At 33.0% G+C, this 9,818-nt stretch overlaps 1 protein-coding gene across 1 annotated transcript; it reads left to right on the top strand.

The window, feature by feature from the left end:
• The first annotated feature begins 3,612 nt into the window (after positions 1-3,612).
• LOC113495009 (shematrin-like protein 2) lies at positions 3,613-5,853 on the top strand. The gene is made up of 2 exons (XM_026873568.1): positions 3,613-3,664; positions 4,576-5,853. Exons 1-2 carry the CDS (start codon positions 3,653-3,655, stop codon positions 4,885-4,887), a joined length of 324 nt encoding a protein of 107 aa, XP_026729369.1. The 5' UTR covers positions 3,613-3,652; the 3' UTR covers positions 4,888-5,853.
• Positions 5,854-9,818: the final 3,965 nt, after the last annotated feature.

Here is a 9,818-nt window from a genome sequence, read left to right as displayed (position 1 = left end):
GCTTATAGCTCGACCCCCAAAGTTCCTCACATTTCGAAATACTTTGCGGCGGTACTTCACACTAATTACTGTATTTCCTACGTTCTCATTAGAAACATGACAATTCGTATGTTATTAAAGGAAATTATTACTTATTTTACACAAGGCTCTTTTTTGTCTTGTGCTCTACATTTGAGTATTGTACGTCCTTAGAGTTTTCATGAATAGTAAAATTTATTTTGTTACCTTGAAGTGGGCCCCAACTACATAATTAATTACTTAAGTATAAGGACAACTTGCCCTTCAGGTTAAAAATTACAGTTTTATTTTTTCATTCAGACTTAATCGCATAACTTACATCTCAGAAACATTTCCAAATTTTCAGAAAATAATTACATTACCAACCTTTTGGATGTCACAAAGACACAATCAATTCGATAATCTTCTGGACGGCCCTCGTTAAAAACAAATGAAGGTACTTAATAATGAGTATCATAATTAGTAGGCCCTGCCCTAAGTACGTCTTGTAAAAAACCCCATCAGTCATACTGACCGTATAAACTTTATAAATTAAATTTAATAAGACTTAATTTTTTTACTCAAAAAAATATCATCAATCATGTTGCGAAACATGGTAAATTATTACAATCATAAAATGAACGCCATTACGATTTCTCGTATTTTTCGAAGTTCCTCCTTTTACTTAAATCTGTAAAATTGTCTTCGTGAATATGAACGTGAATCAATGTACTACGAGTATGAGGTTTAGAAGCAGGGATGCTTCCAAAGTGAACAAGACGCAGCTATGTGCAGGGTAGTGTGCCATCTTGCTTTTGAAATGGAAATTTCTCAGCTTAACCTAACCTTGAAAAGTATTATAAGCATTAATCTTTACCTTCCAAGGGACTTTCTTTATTTAAGTCAACATAATCAACGTCCTCGTGAATCGTAAATGAAAGATTGTTTTACAGAAATAATTTTGACAATTGCATAGAAATTCGAATGTGGAATGTATTTCTTTTGTTTTAACTTCCCAGCCTTTGCAAGTTACCATGAAGGTCAGAATTACGGCGAAAATGAAGTTGTTAGTAAAGTTGATTTATTTGTGTTTTGGATGTGGGGAAGTTATTAAGTACGTCGGTTGTCGTGTAATCCGGCAGCAGTACCAGGGCGTTAATTAAATGTAGTGAATCCCTCAGACTTTTTACTAAAAATAGTTGAGACGAATAAATTATTTAATAGAGAAAAAATGCAAAAAAGGGTTAGTTAAGGAGTAACGTATTTGCCAGTAAAAGAGTACTGGAAATGACGTTACACGATATGTAGACTCACTGTATCATCTACAAAGAAATAATAATATTAAAATAGTGAATAATTCTGGTTCCTTTTAGAAAGTTATTTTTTATTTAACTATCTTCTTTATACCGTCTTATATTTGTATCATTGTTTTTCTGGTTATTTTTAGCAAAGGGAGTGCATCTTGTTTGTAATTAAATTGTCTTCTAGATATACTAATATTGTAGACATTATTACTGTATAAATATTTCCGATTTTGACCGGCTGTGTCTTACAAATTGTACTCTTGGCGACTGCGAAACACAAACATTACGAAATATACAACCACTGATGACTTATGACTAAGCTAAGTAATAAGTTACTCACATCATTGGCGTATAATTCAATTTCCTTTAATTTTACGCTCCACGCGTTTCAGTGGTCCTTCACGTTGTTTAATAATTTCATGCTGTTTTTTGTAAACTAAGATGGGGACTGAGTTTTCCAACAAGAAGGTATAAAAAACATCGCTCATTTTGTCATTTACAAAATGAGCGATGTTTTTTTTATGAAACTTATTAAACCCTTCTGTTTCTACTAGGGTGTCTTCGTTTTTATCATCCAGTATAATATTTTTTCCTTTTCTATATAATTTTATATTCTATCTAATTTAAATTTGAAATAAAAAATGGGTTCAATGCGGTCTGTATAAAAATGCTATGTAATTAACAAATACAACATAAGACCGTTGTCATGATTGTAACAATATTGTGTTTTAATTTATTTACTTTCCTTTATTTTTTTCTTGTTCTTTTGTTTGGATTTTGTTCCCAAGTTTAATATACACCATCCTTATTAATAGATGATGGTTTTAAAAATAAACAATTCAATCAATGTTAATTTTCCACTCAAGTGAGCAGCGAATACTCACTGTAGACGGTATGTAAATACTTGTGGAATGCCCCGATAGCCCATCGGTTAACGGGTCATTTAGTATTCGCAACTATTGGGATTCGAACCTAGCAGAAGACAAGCGACTGCTTTCAAAATTGGCAGACTTGAAAGAATCGGTTGTCAACCTTGTGTTTCAATTTTTTAACATCTGATGATGAGGGCTTAACAATAATACTGCTCTATGAAGTATGAAATGGGATGTAACCATATTAATGACTGATGATTGATGATGGTTGAAAGCTGCTTGAGAAAAAAATAACTAACATTTTTTCATCCGGAAACTACACTCTTCACTACAGTTTTCTGTTTCTTGTAAAAAAGACCTCTTCAAACGGACGTTTGGATTTAAGTTCTTTTTACGGTTTATCACAATCATGTTTTCATAGAAACATTTGTTTTATTACGCCCTTGGACATTATATTATGTGCGTACCTACTAATGAGTGCGTAATACAATAAAGTTTTTAAACATAATTAAGTTAAGATCATCAAGCATAACACATAAACAATTGATTGCCATATTTCCGCATTCAGCACGCCCTTTGACGACTGTGTTAAGGACCTTTCAAAAGAATTAGAAACTAGTTTTCTTATTATTATTATTTTTTTGATAAAAGAATGATGAAAATTTCACAAAACGTTTATGAAAGGAAGCCTAATTAAAATCCATAACAAAACTCAGTTTTAGTTCATTAACATAGTACGAAAATGGGGACACGTTTATTGAGCTGTTTGCTTATAAGAGGAAATCAAAATATTTAAATGAATAATGCAAGAATCAAAAATGGTAATTAGACAGGCAAACAATATTCAGGATGAAACCTAATGTTAAGTGCAGTGATCAGCGTAAATTTTATGACTCTTATAGGACACATAATTGATTGAGCTTCGATGTTGACTACAAACCAGATAACTACATATGATATGTTATAGAGCTAAACTGATGCTGGAGAGCTCCGCCAATATACACCATCGAGTTTAGATTCGTTTACATTGTATTTTCGAGTAGTTCAATTCCGATACAAAAAAGGCACCTTTAAAGCTCGTTTTTAGCCTTTTCAACTGATTGAATGTCATTATAGTCAGACGCCTCACAACAAACAAATTATTTAACTTTCACGTGCTTACATGTGCCTGTTTTACCCATGCCTATATGACCTTCACCAAACGATAGAAATCGAATCTCCAAATTTAGCATTTTTAATTTATCGAACTTTAGATACTTCCCTAAAACTTCAATCCTTCATGAAACAATACCCCATTCTTCAAGACGTTTACCAACAAATATAGGACAGCACCCAGACAGTTAATCGCAAATCCCAAGCTAAGGTCATTGGCAGCACAATAGCGTGGCAGCCATCCGTGTAGCTAGGACACTGTTCATATATAAAACGGCGCGTAGGGCGACACAGTCAGTACAGTGGTATCACCAGCAGACAAACACCATGGCTTGCAAAGTAAGTGGGGTTTAAGTATTCTGGTGGTGGTTTAGCGGTTAATTAGGTGGTTCGAATATAAATACGTTATTTAGTTTTGGAGATTTAAGGGTTGGCAATTTTTGGCACTTTATATGAATATCCCTTATATTTTAAATGTTAATTAAATTTGTTTGCAGTTATTTTCATAGTTGATTGGCTCCTGGTATCAATATACCTATACTTACTATAATTTAGATTCTTAATTTAGCCGATAATTTTTTTCAAAAGTTCCGACTGATTTTAGTTGTAATTAATTTAGTTTTCATTTACCGAATCTAACGAAGACAAATTTATCATAAATTATACACAGTATTTAATAAAAACTTATTTTACATACCTTTTATTATTTAATATTATTTAAGTGCATCTACACACAACTGTTTTGCTCTACTAAAACTCACGACTCTTTGATTGTAATTTATCACCTATGGATAATTGGATGTAGGTACATCATTACCAGTTTATTAGCATATGTTAGTAATTATCTGTTTAGTGCGTATCCGTGGGAACTTGTTAACAAAAGATTGTGAGATATGAAGTTTTAGTGCATTGTCGTAGGGACAAGTATTGTGCCTTCAGGTATTGTGTACGATTGAGATACAATACTCTGTTAGTACTTGTAAAGGCTACTATTTCATTGAAAGAAGTAAGCAAGATATTATTGCTGAAATATAACCCTTTATAATTGAAAGTAATATTTTTACGTGTTTTTTTATTGTTTAAGGGTTTGTCTATCATTTTGCAAATTATTTGAACCTAGAGTCTTCAGTCTTTGAATCAAGAGTCTTCTTTTGTAATCGATTTACACAAAATGCTAAGTGTTTTATTTCCTTACAGTACAATGAAAGAACAGTGATCGTACTTTTACTAAAATTTCCATAATTCTCCAGATTGCCTTCTTCTCCGCCGCCATCTTCCTACTCCTGGCGCTCGCACTCGCAGCACCAGCCGAAGAGAAGCCAGTAGAAACCTTCAAAGCAGAAGAAAAGGACGACCTCGCAACCGCTGACAAAGACGACCTTAAAACTGCAGCGTCCCATTGGGGTGGGCATTGGGGAGGCTACGGGGGCCACTACGGAGGCCACTACGGCTACTACCCCTCCTACGGCTACGGCTACGGCTGGGGCTGGCCTAGCTACGGCTACGGCTACTGGCCTTATGGTGGCTACTACGGACACCATGGCTACGGCGGTTGGTGGTAGGTTATTTTAAATAGGACGACAATAAAGCCAGTATTGATTTTAAGTACATACGGAAATACGAGTAGTAAGATATTTCAGTGTTTTTCTGACAGTTTCTGACCATGATGACATTAGAAGCATGATTCCAGTGAGAGATGGATGGACACCAATATATAGATCTATCTCTTTTTAATGTAGAACTACTTCAGCAGACCTTAGTTCGACAATATTTGTGGTACTCGCACTACGATTTATTCATTCAAACATCTTGTACACTAGATAGATTATTTAGACACCGAATTTGTTGTGTATCGTGTGTAGGCAACCTCATGACTTGCCGGTTAATGTATATTACACTTAAGTTAAGTTATTTTTAATTGACACTTTGTGATTTTTTCTATAGATGTACTGCATATTCATACGTATATATTAAACACATTTGGGACAAGAAAATCTTGACTTAAAAAACCTACTTTCTCAACAGGTCTTAACAGGACCTATTATAATAAACTTACCTATTAAAGGTGAGTAAGACATTAAAGTTTCATATCAATAATATCTGTGATAAGATCGTTAGAAGTACAATCACAATGAATATGTAATGGGAATTCAAAATTCGGCACTTTACATGCGTGACACAAATGTACAAACACATTTATACACAGTTACATACAAATACTACTTATACATGTAAACAGTTAGCTTATTTGGGTATTCCGATAGTGATTTTCGTTGGCATGGCAACGATTTTTTTAACCTATTGTTACAATTGTTTGCAAATTTTGTCAATGTCCTTATAATTCACGTGTGCAAAAACATGCTTCAAACTTAATTTGTAAGAAAAGTTGTTTGTAAAGAAACTTTCGCAAGTGTATCCTAGGATTAATATATATAAGATATTGTATCACTGCCGTAAAATGTATTGTAATGTATAAATAGTTTTAATAATATGCAATATATTTATTAAATTATGATTGAATGAATTAAGTGTTGGAGTTTTTGTTGTTTACCTTTCGGAAAAAAATACAAAGTTTTGGAAGTCACAGTTTTTGTACATATCTCATGAAATAATTTTAATCAAAATATTTTATTAAGTAAATCCGACTTTGTAAGTTAAATAGAGCTTAAAGTGTTCTTCCAGAGCCTGCATTTATATATTCACATACAATTCTAGATCTTATTTCAAGAATAGGACCCTTAATAATAAAAAAATCGACTTGCTCTAGACTCCAATAAAATTCCATTCATTGAAAACTATTTAGTATTGATATCAAAAATTTAAAAAAAACTATGAAGTCCTTATAAAGTGCTATCCTTGAACTTCATTGAAAAATAAAACATAAATAGAATCATTGCTTCTCCGGAGACATATAAAGACGATCAATTCGAGAAGGAATGCTGCACCACAGGTATCGCAGATAGTCCTACAATTGTAATATGTCGGGTTGAAGTACGGTCATCAACAAAAGTTTATAAACAAGTCAGATTTATCTGGAGCTGATTGGCCTTTTAACTACAGAACTCTACCTCGTAGAATTTCATCGTGTAAAGTTTTTATAAAAATTTGACTGTGTTACTTTCGTTGCTGCCTGTACTGACATTTGGAGATATGCGACTGGAATGGACAAGTGTGGGGAATACCAACCATCCACTTAAAATTAACTGAATAGTTGACACGACGACTGTTAGGAAAATGAGTCATGACTGTAAAAGGTATTTTTTTTACTCTCAAAATATAATTCATAGATCACTGGGCCTTAATGTTTAAGTTATCATGATGTTAGGTAGAGTACCTAAAGGTTTATTTATAAAAATACTATTTGTACATGAAAAAAGTTTGACCATGAGATAAATTACATTAAGACTTAATAAATTGATTTAAAATAAAACTTGCGAGTCAAGTAACATCCTGTGGGAATAACCGGTAGCTCCTGTATTTAATCTCATAATAGCGATTAACTTTGCTAGAAGTTTTATTATTTTTTTAGTACAAAAACTGCAATTACAGGTTCCGCCACTGATAAAATCGATGTCGTTTAATTTCTTGAGGACGAAGTCATTTTAGAGTCGTAAAACAGGTACGAATTGAATATTCTTTGCTTTTTAGTACAATGAGAGAAAAATAATCCCAATTCTTTTTGTCTCATGTTAAGCTATAAATACGTTCATTCGTACTTAAAAAAACAATCATAATAAAATATATGCATAGCAATCGTAGACGCGTTTTGTCAGTAGCAGATATACCAAATGTTATAACATTAGTAAAAGGCGTTATTATTGTAATATTAACCTAATAATGTTATGAGATGTATGACCTATCATACATATACACTGTTTAACATGGCGGAACAACAAAAACGAAAACCACTACCTTAAACTTGCAGACACAAATAAAACATCTCGTTGATGTCTTTTGTATGGCAGATATGAAGTTGGAATACAATGTTGAGTAGCGCGCCATCTAGTGGAATCATTAAAACGTTCAAGCATTCTCTGCACACATAAACGTTTACTTTCAATCCAAGTTACACGAATCATACTTAACTTACATTTTGTTTATGTAATTTGGACATAGAGGGCGCTATCCGTATACAATATACTTTCTTCGTTTGCGACAAGCAAGATTTGTGAGGGTAAATAAATGAAATATGTGTTATCTTATATTCAGTGCCGTATTATCCATAAGGCACTTTAGGCCAGTGCCTAGGGGCCCTCTATGACCAGGGGCCCACCACCAAAGTAGGCATCTAAAAAAAGCTTGATATTTTTTTTTCACTGAATGAAAATAACTTGAACCTGGGGGCCCCACTCCTTTGTTGCCTAGGGGCCCCTGGGCCCCTAGATCCGGCCCTGCTTATATTATATAAATTATAGGAGATGTTAGGTTAGGTTAATACCTTGCTTGAATTTCCAGCACTTAGCACATGTGCATCAACAAACCAAAAAGTTCAGATCAAAAATATAATAGGCATCTTTTAACTTAATCACGAACATCATTTTCAAATTATGTTTGACGCCATCCTGCAACTTTAATTACTGACAACACTTCCTAACAATTAATTCAACAATAGATATTGAATTATATAATCAGGAACCAGGCAATATTTCTCACCACTAAATGTATTTTTCCTTGTTATGTTAATGAAATAATTACATAAACACAAATTGAAGATTTCATCTTAGCAAAATGTATTTTTAAAAATTTGAAAAATATGTTCAAAGGTTTTAAATTAAGCCTTTGCTGGCTATAAAATTATTATATAAAAGTCGTCATATAAAAATCTATTTTGTGTATTTAAGTATAAGGCAGATCGCACCTAAGGAATCTTGTTTAATTAAATCTTGTGGTTTTCGAACTATATTATTGATCACATCCATTAATTATTTAATTTCATGTTAATTTTTTCTTTGAATATTTATATCTCAAGTGTTATATGAACCCATTTTGGTAATAATATTTTGAAGATTCATTACATAAACATAGAAATAAAATTATTAGTTTTTATCGATGTAGGTATAGAAATTATTATTTTTCGATTAGCGGTGCATGAATACTCTTGAGTGTCTTTTTTATTCCAAACATTTTCCCAACGGATAACTTATCTATTATTAAAACTATTCATGTAACTACTTACATGAAACTACCTTTTTATTTATTTTCTTTTTATCATCATTATCGTCATCTACAGACTTTGTCCTCCCACTGCTGAGCACAGCCCCCCCTTTACTCGTACCAATTTCCGCGATCCTGTGTCAGCTTTATCCAGACTAATCAGACACCTTAACTATATCGTCGACCGATCTTGCTCCCGGACGAACGACGCTTCTTTGACATCGTCCACCTATCTTCACTTCGTCGCACCACTTCAGCCTCGAGTAAGTACCGATTTCTCTCGTTTTCGAACCCTTTTACAATTTGTTAGTTGTTATTAATTGTCAACAGTTCCATCGTCTGTCGGTCTCTTGGTCTATAATCAAATCTTGCAAGTTGAATTCGATCCACTTACAATTTTACAATACTAAATTACTTGGTAAAATTGTGGTTCGGTGAGTGGATTTGTATGCATAGAACTGTAGGTTTAAGCCCATTGTACTCAAGGTACTTGCATCAACTTACATGCATGTGTTTTGTTAATTGTTCTTTACTAAATCACTGTCAATTCTTGAAGTAAAATATCTTAAGAAGGCCAAGAGATTTATTAATTTATATATGCGGGAAAAAATGTATCAAATATTATTCGTTTAATGAATCAATGACACATTATGATGGACATTGAAAAAAAAATCTTCCTGATCGCCATCATTAATAATTGAAATTAATTACAAATAATGCTAAAATTCTTGCAATCTTTAATAATTTATCTGAAGACTTAATAGTTTCAAATTAACATGCAGAAGTTGAAAAGGTTTTAGTAACGTGAACAGTTACGATGTCGAAATCTATTAATATTCGTAAAAAGATAAAGCAACACATTGAAATTTTAAACCCCTGTTGTGTATTTTGTTGTCTTGTTTGTAATTCGTATAACACAAATATGTAAAGCTTTAGACTGTGTTTGTTTGTCTATCTCATGACTTACTGGTTGGATTTGAAACATACTATAGCTTTGGATAGTCCATTTATCGAGGAAGGTTGCAAGTTATACAACACGCTACGACTAATATTGACTTACTGAAGTAATTGCATTGTGCGCAGGAGGTTAGATAAACAGACGAGAACTATGTAGAATGAGGTATTTAGATTATTGTTAAACAGATTAAGCATCTTGTAAGTAGCTACTCTTCTCTGTTGAGGATAAAGAGTTTTTAAGTAACCACAAATAAAAATCACACACACACACAAACAGTTTGTATTTTTTATCTAGCCCGCTGTGTCCTACTGCTGTGCAGGGGAATCCTCCAAATCTTTTCACAGTTCTCTGTCCTGGGCCACATAGAACCAGCTTACACGG

This window comes from Trichoplusia ni, chromosome 6, assembly GCF_003590095.1.
Source record: "Trichoplusia ni isolate ovarian cell line Hi5 chromosome 6, tn1, whole genome shotgun sequence".
NCBI lineage: Eukaryota > Metazoa > Arthropoda > Insecta > Lepidoptera > Noctuidae > Trichoplusia > Trichoplusia ni.
The sequence above is the reverse complement of the archived record's forward strand: the minus strand, read 5'-3'. Positions and strand labels throughout refer to the sequence as shown.